The sequence below is a fragment of the Sus scrofa genome, chromosome 4 (genome assembly GCF_054392235.1).
Source record: "Sus scrofa isolate SSC_HxYL_T2T_F1_AM1 chromosome 4, Sscrofa_HxYL_maternal_Yorkshire_Landrace_v2.0, whole genome shotgun sequence".
Lineage (NCBI taxonomy): Eukaryota > Metazoa > Chordata > Mammalia > Artiodactyla > Suidae > Sus > Sus scrofa.
Genome location: NC_139386.1, coordinates 1,215,341 through 1,236,584, shown reverse-complemented (window position 1 = coordinate 1,236,584; position 21,244 = coordinate 1,215,341). Strand labels below are relative to the sequence as shown.

The following is a 21,244-nucleotide window of genomic DNA, read 5'->3' as shown; positions in this document are numbered from 1 at the left end:
AGAACTGAAACTGTAACTAAAAAGTTTCCAACAAACAAAAATCCAGGAGATGGCCTCACAGGCAAATTCTATCAAAAACTTAGAGAAGAGGTAATACCTATCCTTCTGAAACTACTCCAAAATCTTGCAGCAGAAGGAACACTCCCAAACTCATTCTATAAGGCAACCATCAGCCAGATGCCAAAACCAGACAAAGATAGCACAAAAAAAGGAAATTACAGGCCAGTATCACTGACAAACACAGATGCAAATATCCTCAAAAATACTAGCAAACCAGAGTTCCTGTTGTGGCTCTGCCATAATGAACTGAACTAGTACCCATTAGGATGTGGGTTCAATCCCTGACCTCACTCAGTGGGTTAAGGATACGACGTTGCTGTAAGCTGGGGTGTGGGTTGCAGATGCAGCTTGGATGCCACATTGTCGTAGCTGTGGCATAGGCCAGCAGCTCCAGCTCTGATTCGACCTCTAGCCTGGGAACTTATATATGCCATGGGTGCAGCCCTAAAAAGCAAAATAATAATAATAATAATACAAAGAAATTGACTGCATTTATTGACTGAAAGATCAGAAAGAAAAATTAGGGAAACAATCCCATTTACCATCTCATCAAAAAGAATAAAGCACCTAGGAATAAACCTACCTAAAGAGACAAAAGTACTCTGAAAACTCTAAGACGCTGATCAAAGAAATGAAAGATGACACAAACTGATGGATCATGCTCTTGGACTGGAATATCAATATTGTCAAAATGGCTATACTGCCCAAAGCAATCTACAGATTCAATGCAGTCCCTTATTAAACTACCAATGGCATTTTTCACAGAACTAAAACAAAATATTTAAAAGTTTGGAAGCACAGAAGACCCAGAAGAGCCAAAGACATCCTGAAAAAGAAAAATGGAGCTGGAGGAACCAGACTCCCTGTCTTCAGACTATACTACAAAGCTACAGTCATCAAAACTGTTTGGTACTGGCACAAAAAAACCCAGAAATATAAATCAGTGGAACAAGGTAGGAAGCCCAGAATTAAACCTACACACCTATAATCAAAACTAATCTATTACAAAGGAGGCGAGAATATACAATGGAGAAAAGACAGAAGACAGTCCCTTCAATACATCACTGGGAAAACTGGACAGCTACATGTAAAAGAATGAAATTAGAACACTCTCAGATGGGATTAAGATGGCAGAATAGAAGGTCTGGAGCTCAACTTCTCTCCTAAAAACAAAATTTACAACTACATGCTGAGCAATCTTCAACCAAATGGACCAGAAACCTTCAAAAAGATGTCCTACTCCAAAAGACAAAGAGGAGGCCGTATCAAGAGGTAGGAGGAGCGATTATGTGATATAAGCAACCCCGTACCTCCCGGGTGGGAAGCCCCACAGACTGGAAAGTAACTGGTTCACAGAGACTCACCTATAGGAGTGAGTTCTGAGCCACACATCAAACTCCCATGTATGGGGGATCTGGCACTGGGAGAAAGAGCCCTCGGAGCATCTGGCATTGAAGGCCAGTGGGGCTTGTGTGAAGGAGCTCCAGGAGACGGAAACGGAGACCCCATGCTTAAAAGGTGCACACAGACTTTCATGTGCACTGGGTCCCAGGATAAAGGGTAAAGCAAAGTCTTCATCAGAATCTGGGTCAAACCTGACTGCAGTTCTTGGAGGACCTCCTAGGAAAACAGGGGTGAATGGGGCTTGTTGTGGGGGAAGGACATTGGAAGAAAAGCTCTCAGGAGTATTCAGCAGCGTGCCTTTCTCTGGAGGTGGCCGTTTTAGGAAAATCTGGCCCAACACATCGGCACTGAGAAGAGCCAGGCCAAACAACAATCCAAGTGGGATCACAGCCCCACCCATCAGTAAACAGGCTGCCTAAACCCCACCCATCAGTAAACAGGCTGCCTCAAGTCCCCCCAGGCACACAGCCGCCTCTAATCCTAACCAGAGACAAAGCCCCATCCACCAGAGGGATTAGAATAAGCTCCACCTACCAGTGGGCAGGCATCAGTCCCTCCCATCAGGAAGCCTACAGCAAGCCCCCATACTGACTTCAGCCACAAGGGGGGCAGACACCAGATGTAAAAGAGGCTACAACTCTATTATCTGTAAAAAGGTCACCACGCCAAAAACCTAAGAAAATGGAAAGAAAGAGAACTATAACTCAGATGAGGGAGAAAGAAAAAAACCCAGAAAATCAGCTAAGTGATGAGGAGATTCTCAGTCCCCAGGAAAAAAGACTGTATACTGTTGATGCTGAAGATGATGCAAGACATTGGAAATAAACTGGAGGCAAAGATGGATAACTTACAGGAAATACTGACCAAAGAGATATAACTTAAACAAGAAGAGATGCAAAATACAATAACTGAAATAAAAAATTCACTAAAAGCAGCTAACAGCAGAATACAGGAGTCAGACGAATGAATAAGCGAGGTGGAAGACATATTAGTAGAAATTATGGATGCAGAAAAAAGATTGAAAACAAATGAAGAGAGTCTCAGAGAACTCTGGGACAACGTTAAATGCACCAACATCGTATTATAGGGGTGCCAGAAGGAGAGAGAGAGAAAGGGATGGAAAAAATATTCCAAGAGGTAACAGCCAAAAACTTCCCTAACATGGGAAAGGTACCACTCACTCAAATCCAGGAAGCACAACAAGTACCATACAAAATAAACCCAAGGAGGAATACACCGAGACACATATTAATCAAACTGACCAAAATGAAAGACAAAGAAAAAATATTGGAAGCAGCCAGGGAAAAGAAACAAATAACATACAAGGGAACCCCGCTAAGGTTATCAGAGGATTTTTCAGCAGAAACTCTGCAGGTCAGAAGGGAGTGGCATGATATACTTAACGTGATGAAAGGAAAAAACCTCCAACCAAGATTACTTTACCCAGCAAGGCTCTCATTCAGATTTGAAGGCGAAATAAAAACCTTCACAGATAAGCAAAAGCTAAGAGAATTCAGCACCATTAAACCAGCCTTACAACAAATACTAAAAGAACTTCTCTAGGCAGAAAAGAAAAGACAGCAACAGGAAACAAAGATACCACAAATGACAAGGCTCACCAGTAAAGGTATATATACAGTAAAGATATGAAATCATCCATGCACAATTATGCCACCAAAATCAGAAATCATGAAAAGAGGAGGGTACAAATGCAGGACACTGGAGATGCACTTGCAATTAAGAGACCAACAACTTAAAACAATCTCATATATATATATATATGCACTCATATCAAAACTTCAGAATAAATGCAAACCAAAAATCTACAATTGATAAACAAATAAGAAAAATCAACTCAAATACAACACTAAAGATAATCATCAAACCAGAAGAGGAGAGAACAAGAGAAGGGAAGAAAAAAGAGCAACAAAAACAAATCCAAAGCAATTAATAAAATGGCAATAAGAACAGACCTATCAATAATTACCTTAAATGTTAATGGACTAATTGCCCCAACCAAAAGACATAGGCTGGCTGAATGGATACAAAAACAAGACCCATATATATGCTGTCTTCAAGAGACCCACTTCACTTCTAGGGACACATACAAATTGAAAGTGAGAGAATGGAAGAAAATATTCCACGCGAACAGGAATCAAAAGAAAGCTGGAGTATCAACACTCATAACAGACAAAATAGACTTCAAAATGAAGAATATTTTAAGGGACAATGAAGGTCACTATATAATGATCAAAAGATTAATCCAATAAGAAGATATAACAATTTTAAATATCTACGCACCCAACATAGGTTCACCACAATATATAAGGCAACTGCTAACAACCTTAAAAGGAAAAATTGACAATAACACAATTACAGTGGGGAACTTTAACACCCCACTTGCAGCAATGGACAGATCATCCAGACAGAAAATCAATCGGGAAACACAGGCCCTGAATGAAGTATTAAACCAGATTGACTTAATGAATATTTATAGGACATTCCATCCAAAAGCAACAGAATACACATTCTTCTCAAGTGCGCATGGAACATTCTCCAAGATTGATCACATCCTGGGCTACAAATTCAACCTCGGTACCTTTAAGAAAACTGAAAACATATCAAGCATCTTTTCTGACCACAACACTATACTACTAGAAATCAACAACCAAAAAAAAAAAAAACTGCAAAAAAACACAAACACATGGAGACTCAACAACATGCTACTAAACAACCAATGGGTAACTGAAGATATCAAAGAGGAAATTAAAAAATACCCAGAAGCAAATGACAACAAAGACACAACACTCCAAAACCTGTGGGATGCAGCAAAAGCCGTTCTAAGAGGAAAGTTTATAGCAATACAAGCCCACCTCAGGAAACAAGAAAAAGCTCAAATAAACAATCTAACTTTACATCTAAAGCAGCTCGAGAAGAACAGACAAGACCTAAAGGTAGTAGAAGGAAAGAAATCATCAAGATCAGAGCAGAAATCAATGAAATAGAAACGAAGAAAACCACAGAAAAGATCAATGAAACGAAAAGCTAGTTCTTTGAAAAGATCAACAAAATTGATAAACCCCCAGCCAGACTTATCAAGCAAAAAGAGACAAGACTCAAATCAATAAAATTAGAAATGAAAAAGGAGAAGTAACAACGGACATCACAGAAATACAAAGATAATAAGAGACTACTACATGCAACTATACGCCAATAAAACGGAAAACCTAGAAGAAATGGACAAATTCTTAGAAAGGTACAATCTTCCGAGACTAAACCAAGATGAACTAGAAAAGATGAATGGACCAATCACAAGAACTGAAATTGCAACTGCGATTAAAAAACTTCCAAAAGGAGTTCCCACTGTGGCTCAGTGGTTAACAAATCCAACTAGGAACCATGAGGTTGCCGGTTTGATCCCTGGCCTTGCACAGTGGGTTAAGGATCCAGTGTTGCCGTGAGCTGTGGTGTAGGTTGCAGGCACAGCTTGGATCCCGCATTGCTGTGGCTCTGGCATAGGCTGGTGGCTACAGCTCCGATTCGACCCCTAGCCTGGGAACCTCCATATGCCGTGGGAGCAGCCCAAGAAATGGCTACAAGACAAAAACAAAACAAAACAAAACTTCCAACAAACAAAAGTCCAGGACCAGATGGCTTCACAGGCAAATTCTGTCAAACATTTAGAGAAGAGCTAATACCCATCCTTCTGAAACTATTTCAAAAAACTGCAGAGGAAGGGATACTCCCAAACTCATTCTATGAGGCCACCATCACCCTCATACCACAACCAGACAAAGATACCACAAAAAAAGAAAACTACAGACCAATTTCACTGATGAACATAGATGCAAAAATCCTCAACAAAATACTAGCATCCAACACTACATGAAAAGGATTGTACATCATGATCAAGTGGGATTTATCCCAGGGATGCAAGGGTTCTTCAATATCCACAGATCAATCAGTGTGCTACACACATGAACAAACCGAAGAATAAAAACCATGTGATCTTCTCAATAGACACAGAAAAAGCCTTTGACAAAATCCAACACCCATGTCTGATCAAAACCCTTCCGAAAGTGGGCATAGTGGGAACCTACCTCAACATCATAAAGGCCATATGTGACAAACCCACAGCGAACATCATTCTCAATGGTGAAAAGCTGAAGGAATTCCCGCTGAGATCAGGAACAAGACAAGGATGTCCACTCTCGCCACTACTCTTCAACATAGTTTTGAAAGTCCTAGCCACAGCAATCAGAGAAGTAAAAGAAATAAAAGGAATCCAAATTGGAAAGGAAGAAGTAAAACTATCCCTATTTGCAGATGACATGATACTATACCTAGAGAATCCTAAAGACGCTACCAGAAAACTGTTAGAGCTCATCCATGAATTTGGCCAAGTTGCAGGATACAAAATTAATACACAGAAATAGATGGCATTTCTATACACTAACAATGAAAGATGAGACAGAGAAATCAGGGAAGCAATCCCGTTTACCATCACATCCAAAAGAATCAAATATCTAGGAGTAAACCTACCTAAAGAGACAAAAGACCTGTACTCTGAAAACTGTAAGACACTGATGAAAGAAATCCAAGATGACACAAAGCGATGGAAAGACATACCATGCTCTTGGACTGGAAGAGTCAATATTATCAAAATGACTATACTACCCAAGGCAGCCTACAGATTCAATGAAATCCCTATCAAATTACCAAGGACATTTTTCACAGAACTCAAACAAAATATTTTAAAGATTGTTTGGAAGCACAAAAGACCCAGAATAGCCAGAGACATCCTGAAAAAGAAAAATGGAGCAGGAAGAATCAGGCTCTCTGACTTCAGACTATACTACAAAGCAACAGTCATCAAAACCGTACGGTACTGGCACAAAGACAGACATATAGACCAGTGGAACAGGATAGAAAGCCCAGAATTAAACCTCACACCTACAGCCAACTCATCTATGACAAAGGAGGCAAGAATATACAATGGAGAAAAGACCATCTGTTCAATAAGTGGTGCTGGGAAAACGGGACAGCCACATGGAAAAGGATGCAATTATAACTCCCTAGGAGATCCCACCGTGGCTCAGCGGTTAACGAATCCGACTAGGAACTATGAGGTTGAGGGTTTGATCCCTGGCCTCGCTCATTGGGCTAAGGATCTGGCGTTGCCATGAGCTGTGGTGTAGGTCGCAGATGTAGTTTGGGTCCAGTGTTGCTGTGCCTCTGGTGTAGGCCAGCAGCTACAGCTCTGATTAGACCCCTAGCCTGGGAATCTCCATATACCACGGGTGCGGCCCTAGAAAAGACCAAAAAAAAAAAAAAAAAAACCACTCCCTAACACCACATACACACAAATAAACTCAAAAATGGATTAAAGACCTAGACCTAAGACCAGACACTATAAAACCCCTAGAGGAAAACACAGGCCAAACCCTCTCCACATAAACCACAGCAACATCTTCTCAGATCCGCCTCTTCAAGTAATGACAGTCAAAACAAAAATAAACAAATGGGACCTAATCAAACTTAAACGTTTCTGCACAGCAAAGGAAACCCTAAACAAAATGAAAAGACAACCCACAGAATGGGAGAAAATCTTTGCAAATGAACCAACTGACCAGGGATTAATCTCCAAAATTTATAAACACCTTCTGCAGCTCCATACCAAAAAAAGCAAACGACCCCATCCAAAAATGGGCAGAAGATCTAAACAGGCACTTCTCCAAAGAAGACATAAGGTGGCCGAGAAACCCATGAAAAGATCTTCCACGTCACTCATTCTCAGAGAAATGCACATCAAAACCACGCTGAGGTACCACCTTACACCAGCCAGAACGGCCATCATCCACAAGTCTCCGACCAGTAAGTGCTGCAGAGGGTGTGGAGAAAAGGGAACCCCAGGACACTGCTGGGGGGACTGTAAATTGGTGCAACCACTGTGGGAAACAGTATGGAGATGCCTCCGAAAACTCAAAACAGAACGGCCATTCAATCCAGCAGTCCCACTCCTGGGCATCTACCCAGAGAAAACCACGACTCGCAAAGACACACGCACTCCGATGTTCACTGCAGCACTATTTGCAATGGCCCAGACATGGAAGCCACCTCAGTGCCCATCGACAGAGGAGTGGACCCAGAAGAGGTGGTCCATACACACCATGGAATGTGACTCAGCCATAAAAAGGAACGAAAGTGTGGCATTTGCAGCAACACGGATGGACCCAGAGATTATCTTGCTAAGTGGAGTCAGTCAGACAGTGAGACACCAACATCAAAGGCTTTCACTGACAGGTGGAACCTGAAAAGAGGACGGAATGAACTTCTCTGCAGAACAGAAACTGACTCACAGACTTTGAAAAACTCATGGCTTCCAAAGGAGACAGTTTGGGGGGGAGGATGAACTGAGGGTTTGGGATAGACATAAAATTTTGGTTGCGATGACTGTTGTACACCTATAGATGTAATCAAAGTCATTAAGTAATAAAAAAAATTTTAAAAGACTATGTTGCAGAGTTCCCGTCATGGTGCAGTGGTTAACAAATCCTACTAGGAATCATGAGGTTGAGGGTTCGATCCCTGGCCTTGCTCAGTGGGTTAAGGGTCTGGCATTGCTGTGAGCTGTGGTGTAAGTTGCTGACGCGGCTCGGATCCCCCATTGCTGTGGCTGTGGTGTAGGCTGGCAGCTACAGTTCTGATTAGACCACTACCCTGGGAACCTCCATATGTTATGGGTACCGCCCTAAAAAGACAAAAAAAAAAATTTTTTTTTAATGGATATAGAAGCATGGAAAACCCAGAATGCTAAATGAATCCTGAGGAAAAAGGACAAAGCTGGAGGTATAACTTTCCCAGACTTCAGACAATGCTACAAAGCTACAGTAATAAAAACAATGTGGCAAGATTCTTGACCTCCGGAGTTCCTGCTGTGGCTCAGTGGAAATGAATCCAACTAGTATCCATGAGAATGCAGGTTCGATCCCTGGCCTTGCTCAGAGGGTTAATAAGCATCTGGTGTTGCTGTGAGCTGTGGTGTGGGTCAGAGACGCAGCGCAGGTCTGCTGTGGCTGTGCCTGGCAGCTGTGCCTGGCAGCTGTGGCTCCAATTCGACCCCTAGCCTGGGAACTTCCATATGTCGTGGGTAAAGCCCTAAAAAGCAAATTAAAAAAAAGATTCTTGACTTCTAAAAGGTCGGCAGTTCTAAACTTGCAAGCTCTACAAGAAAATCTTAACTAATGCGTTCCTTTTCCAGGTGAGGAATCTAAGGCGCAGATACACAAAAAGAGGTATTCAAGTCTCCCAGGCTGATGAAAACGCTAAGCATCCAACACTCAGCCCAGCCTCTCCGCTACACGGAGCTACACAATCAGCCACACTCCCCTCCAGTTAAAGACCCATTAGGTGAAACGGGGAACTCACAGGGCTCTGGATGAGCCCTGCTTTGCCCACAGATTACTGACAGCAACTCTGATGACTAAAAGATTACACTCTTTAGTGCAAGTAGTTTGTGTGTACACACACACACAACCTGTGCAAACACAAATAAAATTGACCAAAAAAAATTCTAAAGTGTGCTATTGGCACAAAAACACATATATGGGTCAACAGAGCCAAAGATAAACCCACACACCTACAGTCAATTACCCTTCATCAAAGGAGGCTGCCACCATTACACCGACATTTGCAGCTCAACAACACCTGCAGGCCTCAAAGCAGAAAAATGTGAGTAACTGTAGCAGCTGCAACCTTTTAAACACCTTCCCATTCGCCCAACTACTGTGGCGGTTGCTCGAGGAACTGGGGTGGAGACGCTCAGGTGTCCCCGCCAAGCAGCCTACAGGCCCGCGGCCAGGAGGCGGGAGCCACAGGGACTTCTCCCAGCGGCGTTGTGTGCTCGAAAATTTTCCTAACAAAACGCTGGGGAACATAGACGCATTCGTTTGACAACAAGGAAAAAGCCAGGATGAAACAGCGCAGTTCTTGCCCTAACCAGCTTCTGAGGCCAGGGGACCACAGGAGCAGCCAAGGCGGAGGGGCTGGGCTCCCGCCGGAGACGCACTGCCCCCCAAGGCCGGGCGCGCCCCATCCCTTCCCGCCCAGCAGAGCGGGCTCCGGGGCACCGGGGACGGGCTCTGAGCGCCGCCAGGCATGGATTTCAGTCCAGCCGAAGAAAAAGGTGCTCAACCGAAACCGCCGTCGAGGGCGCGGCCACGGCAAGGAAACGGCGAGCCGTGCGGGCGCCGGCCGAGCATCCCGGGCAGCGCGCTGGGACGGCTGGGACAGCCCTCGGGACGGCGGAAAACCGGGGCCCGGTCAAACCCGCAGCAGAGGCCGGGCGGGGCGGAAACTCGCTCAGCTTCTAAGCAGCCGCACGCCCGGGAGCCCGCGGGCAGCCTGCTCCCAACCCCCAGGGCCCAGGCCTCACCCAGAGGGTGGTCCGGCTGCAGGCCCGGGGGCACAGCGGGAAGGCGGCGGCGGCAGAAGCCAGCTGGGCCAGCTCAAGGACACACGGCCGCGCCCACCCCCCGCCCGCCTGGCAGGAGCAGCCCTGGGCGGCCGCAGCGGGGCTGGGGACCTCAGTTGCTGATCCCTCAGGCGGCCTCTCAACTGCTGACTTGGAAGGGGCCCGGCCCGGCTCTGGGCGAAGCGCGAGCGTCTCCCAGGGCCCAGGCCGGCCCTGACCCCAGGGGCAGCCCCACCGCCGCCGGAGCAGCAGGCCGGGGGGTGCTCGGCCCGCGGTCGCGGGGGGCCCCGGGCAGTCCTCACCGTCGTAGTAGAAGCGGACTCCATCCGGAAGGGGCTCGTACGGGGGCGCGAAGCACGGGCCTCTGTGCTCCAGCTGCGTCCACCTCACGCCGCGGGGGCTCCTCTCCTCTTCCCACCTGCGGGAGGCCCAGCAGTTCCGACGCCCACGCCCCCGGCCCGCGGCCCCGCCTCCCAGCGGGTCAGCCCCCCGCTCGGGCCTCGAGCCCAGCAGCCCCACCTCCGCGGCCTGGAGGGGCTCCTTCAGGGCTGCCCCAGAGCGCGCCCTGGGAGCCACCGCCGTGCGCTCTCGGGACCGTTTTTGCTCCACAAAGGCCTGGCTGGCGCCCAGTGCGGGGTTGAGCAGGAGGCAGGGGAGAGGGGGCAGCAGGACCACGAGCCCCCAGGGCACAGGGACCGAGCAGATATTCCGGCGGAGAGGCGGCCCAGACGTGTGAGCCTCGAGGACGCTAGGGAGGGTCTGCTGTTGGCAGTGGGTCTCGTACCACCCAACGCGTCCCTGGGAGCCCGGCCAAGACCCCCGCCCCCACCCGCCCCAGACCTTCCACCTGCGAGGCGCGCCAGCAGCCACCACACAGGGCCTGCCTCCATGAGACCTTGCTACCTACCTCCCCGGCCCTGGAGCTCTACCGAGGGCCTGCTCTGGGCCAGGGCCTGCCAGGTCCAGCAGGCCCTTTCCCCAGGAGATAAGATGAATTCAGACAGAAACTTGCTTTGGCTTAGGCGGAAGGGGGGTGGGGGTGGCTGCTGCTGGATTCGGCAGGGCCCTCTGCCAGCTGGGCTGGAGCTACAGGGCGGGGAGGAAAGCAACTCCCGGCAGGAGGAAGAGCAGTGCAAAGGCCCCAGGACAGTAACGGCCTCGGCCTGGCAGAGTGGGGGCCTCGGAGTCTGCCCCGGCCAGGCCCTGCCGTCGGCACCAGCGCCAAGAGGCAGGCAGCCCGCCCGGCGCAGACGCGGCGCCAGGTGCAGCCAGGAGCCTCACGCTCAGCCCTGAGCTCAGGCAGCCCGGTGGACTCAGAAGAGTCTCTGAAGGGCTGGAGACGGGGAGGGGCAAGCGAGACAGATTGGTGACAAGGCCCAGCTAGCAACGTGGGAACCCGGGAACCGGAGCAGAGGAGATGAGCTTGGGTGGAGCCCGTGACCGGGAAGACACGGCGCAGTTTAAGAACATGCTGGGCGGAACCACGGTGCACAGAGGCGAGGGGTAACGGTGGGGCGGGACCCGGCTGAATCGGAGGCCACGTCCTCGGAGTTCCGGGCCTTATCCTGCTGCCCTAGCCCAGGAGATCTAGGCTGGCCGTCCTGCCAGGACACCCCATTCGTGCCAGTGAGAACAGAAACTAGGACAACGTTTTACAACGGACAAGCATTTAGCAACGGAAGACACGTCGGTTTCAGATTCCGGAACGTAGCCAAGTGTGGCTCCCAGGACTGAACAAGCACGGCCACGTGCTGGGCAGCATGCCAAGGTCCTCGCCGCCAAAGCCACCAGCAGATTCTACCACTGTCCCTACCTCACATGAGGACACTGAGGTCAAAGTCCAGCAACTCCCTGGCCAGGACCCGAGTAGGGCCGGGGCCGTGGGGCTCACCAGGGCAGACCCCGGTACCAAGGCTGCTGTGAGAAGCAAGCTCGCTTTCAAAGGGAGGTCGTGCTCCAACCTACTTCCAATCCTGTGCAACCACAATCTGCTGCTCTTTCTGGAAGCCATGTACCAGGCGTACCAGCCCAGGGGCCACTGCAACCCAGCACAGTGAGTGGGCGGCCCAGCTCCACATGCAGGCCTGACACCTCCCTACCTCCCTACGCTCCTGTCCCCCCCGCCCCACAGCAGGCCCCAGACCCCCAGAGGCAGACAGAAGGTTTCCACTGGCAAGTTTCTGGCTCGTGATGATAAAGCGGAGGTACTGTCTGTACCTGGGTCACAGGAGCGAGCCGGCCAGACCACAGGAAAGCACAGCCCATAAGCACGCTGCTAATGACGTCAGCGCCACAGCAGGAACCCCCGGGGCACGCAGCTCTTTGGAAACGTGGCATTTCATGCCAGGGACCACCGTCCTCCCCGCCGCCGCTACCCCCGACAGCTCACTTCCCACAAGACTTGGGGCCTCTGCCCTCATCCCCCAGGAAGGAGCGTGGGAGCCCTGGGAGCAGAAGCAGGCCTCAGCTGGGGGCACAGTGGCCACTACGGGGAGACTGGACGCCTGGATCCTGCCCGGGATGAGAATGAATGAACCACAGCTCCTGGGAACAGGCGGGAACTGAGACTCCAGCAGGGAGCACGCCATCCAGTTCAAAATAAACCAGCACCCAACACCACCAGAAAGGCCCCACACAGCTATGTAAGCAACAGAACCAAAAAAAAAGCTTAAAAATAAAAAAAGAAACCACCTTTGGAGAAACCAAAGAGCAGCCTGCACTGCGCCCCGCTGGGCCCCACACTCCCTCTGTCCGGTGCCTGGGAGGGGCCGGACGTATCAGCCCTGAGCCACCACACCCTCAGCCCGAGGACTGTCTGAAGTGGCTGGGGCCCCGGGGCTGTCGTGTGCACCAGGCTCTCCAGGCCCCAGGAGCCAAAGCCGGCCCCGCCCCCGGGTGCAAAGGGCCCTGCCTGGCACACTTGCCTGACTGGCCACGCCAAGTCCAGGCCCCAGGCCCCGAAGGCACAGACTAGGTCTCTGTAATCACACATTCGTCCTGCACACCAGGCCAGATGTGGCAGAGGAAGCTCACACTACCAGCAGGCCCTCTGCACCACAGGCCAGCATGTAAGGGCCAGTGTGCAAAGGCCAGCTCACCCTGTGCAGCTGAACCCTCCTTCCCGCACTCAGCTGCCCCCCCCCCAACCCCAGTCTGACCTCCCAGCTCTGCCCTGGGCAGCACAGACCACCGCAAGCCCTCCAGGGAGGGCCTGGTCAGGAGGGGCTGCTTCCAGGAGCCCAGAGGCAGCAGCGGGCCAAGCTCCACCTCTTGTCAACCCTGGGCAGGTGCCCAGCTCCCCTGACTCGTAGGACAGGGCTCGGGGACTGTGGGAAGAGGACACACGACACCTGTCAGCCTCCACCCACAGAGCACACAGCAGGCCAACGCTCTGTGAGGCCCACCTGCTGCCACGTGAGCTTCGAGGCCCTGCATTCGCTCTCTTCTCATCCTACTAAAGTCAGCAAGTACACCTGGGCCTGAGCTGCCAGCCGGTTCCTCCATCAGAATCCAAAGCCCACTGTTTTTTCTTTTGGCCTTTTTGCCTTTTTTAGGGCTGCTTCCACGGCATATGGAGGTTCCCAGACTAGGAGTCTAATCTGCCGGCCTACACCAGAGCCACAGCAACACGAGATCCGAGCTGTGTCTGCGACCCACTCCACAGCTCACAGCAACGCCGAATCCTTAACTCACTGAGTAAGGCCAGGGATCGAACCTGCAACCTCATGGTTCCTAGTCGGATTCGTTACCCACTGAGCCACGACGGGAACTCCCCACTCTGTTTTCATATTCAGACTCTGCTCAAATTCAGTGAACAGGAATGTGGCAGAACAAAAACCATCCCATCTCTAAACAGATGCAGAAGAAACACCTGACAAAACAAACCAACCCCCTCTCATGATAAAAAAGAAAAACCAGGGAGTTCCCATCGTGGCTCAGTGGAAATGAACCTGACCAGTAACCATGAGGACACAGATTCTATCCCTGGCCTTGCTCAGTGGGTTAAGGATCCAGCGCTGCCGTGAGCTGCAGTGTAGGTCGCAGATGCGGCTCCAATCCTGAGTGGCTGTGGCTGGCGTGTAGGCCAGCAGCTGTAGCTCTGATTTGACCCCTAGCCTGGGAACCTCCATATGCCATGGGGGCAACTCTAAAAAAGCAGGAAAGAAAAAAAAAAAAAAAGTTACAGAAGATCTCAATAAATGGCAATCACCCCACATTCATGGATTGGAAGACTTCACTTTGCCAAGAAGGCAACACTCCCCGAAGCCATCCACAGAGAAAAGCCAGCCCCTCTGGAAAGACTGGCTTCTTGGCAGAAATTAGCAAACAATCCTAGAGTTCACACGTAAAGACAAAATACCCAGAAGAGCAGAGCCACTCCTGGAAGAAAGGAGCGAAGCGCATTTCCACGCTCCACCTTGAGGACTCACAGGAGTTCCGGCTGCGGCACGGGTCGCAGCGACAACTCGACTTCACTCCTGGCCCAGGAACTCCCATGTGCTGCAGGTGCAAACAAACAAACAAAAAAAACTTACTAGTAGGAGGTCTGCTCTAGCACAGTGGGTTAAGGATCTGGTGTTGTCACTGCAGCAGCTTGAGTTGCTGCCATGGCATGGGTTCGATCCCTGGCCTGGAAACTTCCACATGCCTCAGACAAGGCCCCAGAAAAGACAGCACAGTGTTAGCATAAGGATAAAACACAGATCAACGGAGGACGACTCAGAGTCCAGAAATCAGCTCACACATCTATGGCCACTGACCTTCCCCAAGGAAGGAAGACGATTCAGTACGGAAAGGGGTCGTTTCAACCGGTGGTGCTGGACTATCCACACGCAAAGAAAAAGTGAGACAACCACAAAGTTGACTTAAAATGGGTTAAAGAGCTAAAGCCAAAACCATAAAACCCGAAAAAAAAACAGGTATGACTTTTCATGACTGTGGATTAAACTCTGGTCTTTACACATGACACCAAAAGGACAAGCAAACAGGAGTTCCCGTCATGGCTCAATGGTGAACGAACCCGGCTACCATCCATGAGGTTGTGGGTTCGATCCCTGGCCTTGCTCAGTGGGTTAAGGATCTGGCATTGCCGTCAGCTGTGGTGTAGGTTGCAGACACAGCTCGGATCCTGCGTTGCTGTGGTGTAGGCTGGTGGCTATAGCTCCAATTAGACCCCCTAGCCTGGGAACCTCCGTATGCCATGGGTGTGGCCCTAAAAAGTATTAAAAAGAAAAAAAGAAAAGACGGTAGACAATATACAGAAAGAGAAAAAATACTTGCAAATTATACATGAGTCTACTGCTCAGAAAGAACTCTTACACTTTAACAATAAGAAAACAAATAACCTAACTTAAAAAAACAGGCAGGAGTTCCTGTCATGGCGCAGTGGAAAGGAATCCGACTAGGAACCATGAGGTTGAGGGTTCGATCCCTGGCCTCGCTCAGGTTAAGGACCTGGCATTGCTGTGAGCTGTGGTGTAGGTTGTAAACGAGGCTCGGATCTGGCGTGGCTGTGGCTGTGGTGTAGGCCGGCGGCTGTAGCTGCTATTCAACCCCTAGCCTGGGAACCTCCATATGTCAAGGGTGCAGCCCTAAAAAGACCAAAAAAAAAAAAAAAAAAAAAAAAAAAGGCAAAGCAACCGAACAGACATTTCTCCAAAGAAGATACACAAATAGCCAATAAGCACACAGGGTGCATCCTTAGCCAACAGGGAAATGCAAATCAAACCCACAACGAGGGACCATGCCACATCCAGCCATTTCATATGGCATCACACATCCCCTGGCACGTGGCAATTCAGGAGGAGGCACAAATAACCCCTTTTCACACACGAGAGAAGCAAGGCTCAGAAAACCACCTTCCCTAGAATCACGCTACTGCTGAACGTGGAGCGGACGTCAACAAAGACCACTGTGACCCCAGGCCAGTGCCCAGTTGTGTGTCCATCACACCCCTTCACAAGGCAGGGCCAGCACTGCCCAGCAAGGCGACCCGTGCCAGATGCGGATTTTAAACTGTTTAGAAACCAAAACAGGTGAATTTGATTTCTTAAATATACTTAATCTCAACCAAAACATCTAAAATAATGACAACGCGCAAATCAATATAAAACATCGGTGAGTAAGCTCACACACCCTTTTGCTCCTAATTGAAATCAGTGTGCAGTTTACACCCAGAGCACGTCCTCACTGGGATATCACATCTCGGGTTGTCACAGCCTCGTGCGGCTGCGTGTGGGAGAGCGCATGGGTAATGGCTAAGACCACGGCGTCCAACGTCAGGAGCTGTGTGACCACAGGCAAGTTACTTAACGTCTCTGTGCCCTGGTTTCCTCAAGGAAATGTGGAGGTAACAGCACCTGCCTCATCCAGGACCAGGCAAAGGCGATGCAGACGCAGAGCAGGCGCTTCATCACAGCGGCCGGCACTGGCGGCCCCTAAAACCTACCTTTCTTTTTGTCTTGTTGCTTTTTTTTTCTCTTCCTGTCTTTTTCTCTTTTTAGGGCTGCACCTGAGGCATATGGAGGTTCCCAGGCTAGGGATCCAATTGGAGCAGAGCTGCAGCTGCTGGCCTACACCACAGCCACGCCAGATCCAAGCCACATCTGCGACCTACACCCCAGCTGACGGCAATGCCAGATCCTTAACTCACCGAGGGAGGCCAGGGATCAAACCCACGTCCCCACGGATACTAGTCAGGTTGGCTCCCCCTGAGCCTCGACAGGACCTCCCAACACGCTACGTTTGGGCTGCCCCTGCACGAGAGCCCTCCCCAGCCTCCCTCCACGAAACCCCAACAGGCCTACAAGGCCGGCGGCAGAGGCCAGCGCGCAGACCGCCTCCCCCCCCCACCCCGCCCCCGCCCCCGCCCCCGCCCCGGGGGCCTGCGGAGGCGGGCAGGCCCCTGGGGGTGGAGACAGGCCACGGGCGGGGGCGGGCCTGGGCTGCGGGGGCGGAGCCTTGCTTCGGAGGCGGGGCCGGGGCGGGGCCTGGTGAGGGGCGGGGCCTGGGTGGGGGCGCAGGTCCTACCATTTCCACGTGCCTTCTCCCTCGGTCTCCGGCCCTTCGCTGGCCTCGCGGTTCCTTTTCCTGACTTTTCCTCCGGATGTCGCACCGACCAGCTCCTCTACGCCTCTGCCCGTCTCCGGGCCACATCGACGTCCCTCCTGCCGCTGCTGCACGTCCTTCCTGGGCGCACCGCGGCCAGGCCTCGCGGCCTCTCTCCCCCGCGCTCCATCCCCTCCGCTCAGTTCCTTTGCTTCTGGAGCTCCTGCCCCCGCTGCGTTGCCCTTCCTCCTTTTTTTGTCTTTTCTGGACACCACAGTCTCTGAGGAGCACTTGCCACCCGCAATGAATTCCGCACCGCCTTCTGGCTTAGCTTCCACGACAGCCGAGGGGCCTCTGCCCTCCTCGCCCTCACCTTGGAGCGGCGTCCTCCCAGCCGACCCTCCTGCCTTCTCCGTGTCCCCGGCCTTCCCCGCTGTGGCCGCTTCTCCTGCCACTTGCGTGTCCTCCTTGGAGCCCTCAGCTCCCGTGTCCCTGTCGCCTGCCTGTGCCGCCTCCCCGCTGGCTCCCAGCCCGAGGCCCCTCCCGGCAGCCCCCCTCCAGTCCCCACTGCCCTCCCGCGGCCCCAACGCCCTGCACCGGCTCCCTGCACCTTTCTCCTCACGCCCTTCCTGCTTCTCCTCTGCGCACTTTTTCCCTCTATTTTTGGTCTGTTTGCGCTTCCCTTTCAGCCGGTCGCTGCCCTGGCTTGCGTCTGTGGGCTCCTTGTCTCCCTCTCCCAGGGTGCCCGGCCTCAGGGCCTTCTCGCCGTCTTGCCCGCTGGGCACAGCCTGCAACGCCCCGTCCTCAGAGGACCCCTGGAGAACACCAAGGGCCACCTTCCTCTCGTCTCCAGGGCCTCCTCGTGGCCTCGGAGTGCCGACAAAGTCGGTCCTGAGAACCCACCCGAAGGAGCTTACCTGGCCTTTTTTCTTGGATGGTTTTTCATGGTTATGTGCCTTCAGTGGCTGGGCGCTCTGTGCAGATCTAGGACACAAAACTCGACATAAATACATCATCAGCTGCTCACTTAGCCGACCATTTTGAAAAGAGAGCGAAAGATTCAAAATAACCCACAGCGTCGACTACAAAGTCTCCAGTCTTTTTTTATTTTTTTGGTCTTTTGCCTTTTCTAGGGCCTCGCCCAGGCTTGGGGTCCAATCGGAGCTGTAGCCGCCAGCCTACACCACAGCCAGAGCAACACCAGATCCAAGCCGCATCTACAACCTACACCACAGCTCACGGAAATGCCCGATCCTTAACCCACTGAGTGAGGCCAGGAATGGAAGCCACAGCCTCATGGTTCCTACTCAGATTCGTTTCCGCTGCGCCATGACGGGAACTCCCCAAAGTCTCCAGTCTTTTAATGGCCCTTCTTCTGTTGTTCCCAATATACGTGGTAAACAGGAGTAGCGTGTCCCTATTTGTGTGACCTCTGTGGGCAGGGGGCTGATGATCGAGACTCCAGCCTGACACTAACGGGCTGCTGGAGGTGCAAAAGCACCACCAGCCCGTCTCCTGCGGCAGGAGACCTGCTGGGCCGTGCAGCCAGCCACATCACCCACCGAGTCTGCCCCTGCCCCCGTCTACACAACTGCCAGGGACCAGCAATTTAGAAAATGATCTTTGCGAACTAGCCCTTAAGAAGAAGTAAGTGTAAGAAGCCATATGCAGACACAAACGAAACAGAAAGACCAGACATGACAGGCCCAGGTGGGAATGGCCGGGGGGGGCCCCGGGCCGTCACCCAAACACCTGCACAGACAGGCCCTGCGGAGGGCCAGGCACCAGGTCGTGAGGACAAGGCAGGGCCAGCGCCAGCTGACTGACCGCCAGGGTCTCCACAGCCACTGGGATGGCCACAGCCAACCAGATGGGCCAGAACGAGGGCTGATGGGGCGGGGGGACAAAACCAGCCCCCCGCCCTGGGGACAGGGTGGCGGCCCCTAGGCGAGGCAGACAGAGTCGCCACAGCCCAGCAACTCTACTCACACTGTCCACACGGACACTGTGCCTCAGTGCCCACAGCGGCACCGTTCACAACCCAAGACGACCACCAGCCGATGAGCAGATAAGCACAAAGAGGACCGTTCAGAGTAAAACCCAAAAAAGGAATGAAGTGCTGATACCCATGCAGCAACGTGGGCGAATCGCAACAGGATGCCAGGTGAAGGAAGCCAGGCACGAGAGGCCAAGAACACGACCCACGTTTGAAACACCCCAAACAGGCAAATCCGTAAAAATAAAGAGCTGATTAGAAGTTGTCTAGGGGCTGCTCCCAGTGAGGCGCAGCAGTGACGAACCCGACTAGGATCCACGAGGAAGAGGGTTCGATCCCTGGACTCACCCCGCGGGCTAAGGATCCAGCACCGCCGTGAGCTGCAGTGCAGGTCACAGACGTGGCTCGGATCTGGCGCTGCTGTGGCTGTGGTGCAGGCCGACAGCTGCAGCTGATTGGACCCCTAACCTGGGAGTGTCCATATGCCGCAGGTGCGACCCTAAAACACACCAAAAAAGAGTTATCAAGGCCTCGGGAAGAGGGAAGAGAGGGGCACGGATGTTTCCTCTGGGGTGACGAAAACACTCTGCAATTCGCAGTGACGGCTGTGCAAGACGGCGCACGCACCTAGTGCCACCAAACTGCACGCCTGAAAATGATGACTTCTACATCGTGTGAACGTGACTACAATGAAAACAAACACAAAGGAAAGTTCCCCCAAATTTCTGACATGTCCCGTGAAAGATAAAGAAGAGCCGGGAAAGAACTTCGGGCCCAGGAGAAATCCTGCCTCCATGTCCCAGCACAGGGGCCGCACGCTGTGACCTGTGAGCCAGGCCTGGGCCACACACTTCTGTGCGTCCAAGCAGTTCTGAAACATCTCGGCCACTCTAGCACTGTGACCTTTCCCGAAACAGCCTGCACTGGGACGCACGTGGGCCTGTGTCCCCAGGTGCCTGCGTCCCAGGTGCCTGCCCAGAGCACGGCCACCAGGGGGAGCCAGGGAGGCCGCAAATGGCGGAAGTTAAAGGGAGGGGCGCCGCTCCCCCGATAGCAGGTCACCAGAAACCAATAAACTCCATGCGACAGGACTGCGAGGAAATGTGACATTAAGCCACTCCTGTACTCCACAGCCCCAGGCTCCATCCCAGGCTGCAACTACTATTTAGAACAGGGCTCCAACTACATGACTCTGATTTCGGTTTTTGCTTTCTTTTTTTTTTTTGGCTGCACCCCTGGCATGGGGCAGTTCCCGGGCCTGGCACAGAACTCATGCCACAGCAGCAACTCAAGCTGCTGCAGTGACAACGAGGGCTCCTGCACCCACTGCGCCACCCGGGAAGTCCCCAAACACCTGATCCTAAAGCTTGGGTTCCGTTCACGGCAAACTGATACGCAAATCCTGTCATCGAGCCGGGTGTGTGTTTCCAGCACCAAAGTTTCCAAAAGCAAAACCTACCATGCTTTTTCCATCAGCTTTTTTTTGTTGTTGTTGTTCTACTGGACAAAGGGAGTGATTTACCCTATCATCTGACACAAGGAAGGGGTGGAAAACAGACCAGCGCCTAAAGGAAGCAGCCAGAGCTGCAGGCTGAGGCCGTTTAGGTGACATGCACGCTCTCCTTCGAAAATGATGGGCTTACACTGATTGTCACCTAGTTTACAATTCCTGCCGACGAGATCCTTCATTTAAAATAAAAACCACACAAAAAAAGAGGAGCGAGCGCAGCTGAGGGGCTGGGCCTCAGGACAGCAGCCTACACCCCGGCTGGCACAGAAGGTCCAGGGATTGATTTCCTGCAGGGCAGCAGCTCACGTTACCCCTCGTCCTACGTTCTACCGGATCCTTAGCTTCTGCCTGAGTGAGGGCAGAGACTGGAGGAGAACAGGGAACTCGGGTCCCGGTTCCACAGCCGAGGCCGGACCAGGACAGAGGTGACGTCACTGCCCCTCCCGCCGCCCCAGCATCACCACGTCCGCCTCGCCTCCCGTGGAGAAGAAAGAGACACAGAACCAACCGTACCTGGTATCTTTTGAAACAAAAAACGTGCTTTCTTCTTTCAGACGCTGCTACGGGTCATGAGAAAACAGTGTTACTGAGGATTATGGCCGTGTTGCAGCAAGTGGTTAAAACGCCTGTGAAGACACTAAAAAGACCATCACCAATGTGTCCTGCGTGTGGCCCCTGCGAAGACCAATGTGACCCTCAGGAAGGGACCAGCACCAGTCCAGGCCACCGTGACACCCTGAGCGGGGGGCCGCCT

At 51.7% G+C, this 21,244-nt stretch overlaps 1 protein-coding gene across 22 annotated transcripts in view; it reads right to left on the bottom strand.

Moving 5' to 3' along the window:
• The window catches only part of TOP1MT (DNA topoisomerase I mitochondrial), a 54,995-nt gene that overhangs the window by 22,137 nt on the left and 11,614 nt on the right, over positions 1-21,244 (bottom strand). For 9 of the 22 annotated variants that reach the window (XR_014843205.1, XR_014843204.1, XM_085021410.1 and 6 more), the window contains exons 4-7: positions 21,004-21,050; positions 17,902-17,968; positions 16,967-17,820; positions 10,240-10,355 (exon numbers count right to left, since the gene is read on the bottom strand). Coding sequence is in view for 17 of the 22 variants with exons in the window: in XM_085021410.1 (XP_084877536.1) it covers positions 10,240-10,355; positions 16,967-17,820; positions 17,902-17,968; positions 21,004-21,050 (1,084 nt within the window). In the remaining 5 variants the exon portion in view is untranslated. Of the gene's footprint in view, positions 1-10,239; positions 10,356-16,966; positions 17,821-17,901; positions 17,969-21,003; positions 21,051-21,244 lie in introns of those variants that run through there. The other 13 variants (XM_085021415.1, XM_085021416.1, XM_085021412.1 and 10 more) reach the window with 7 other exon arrangements.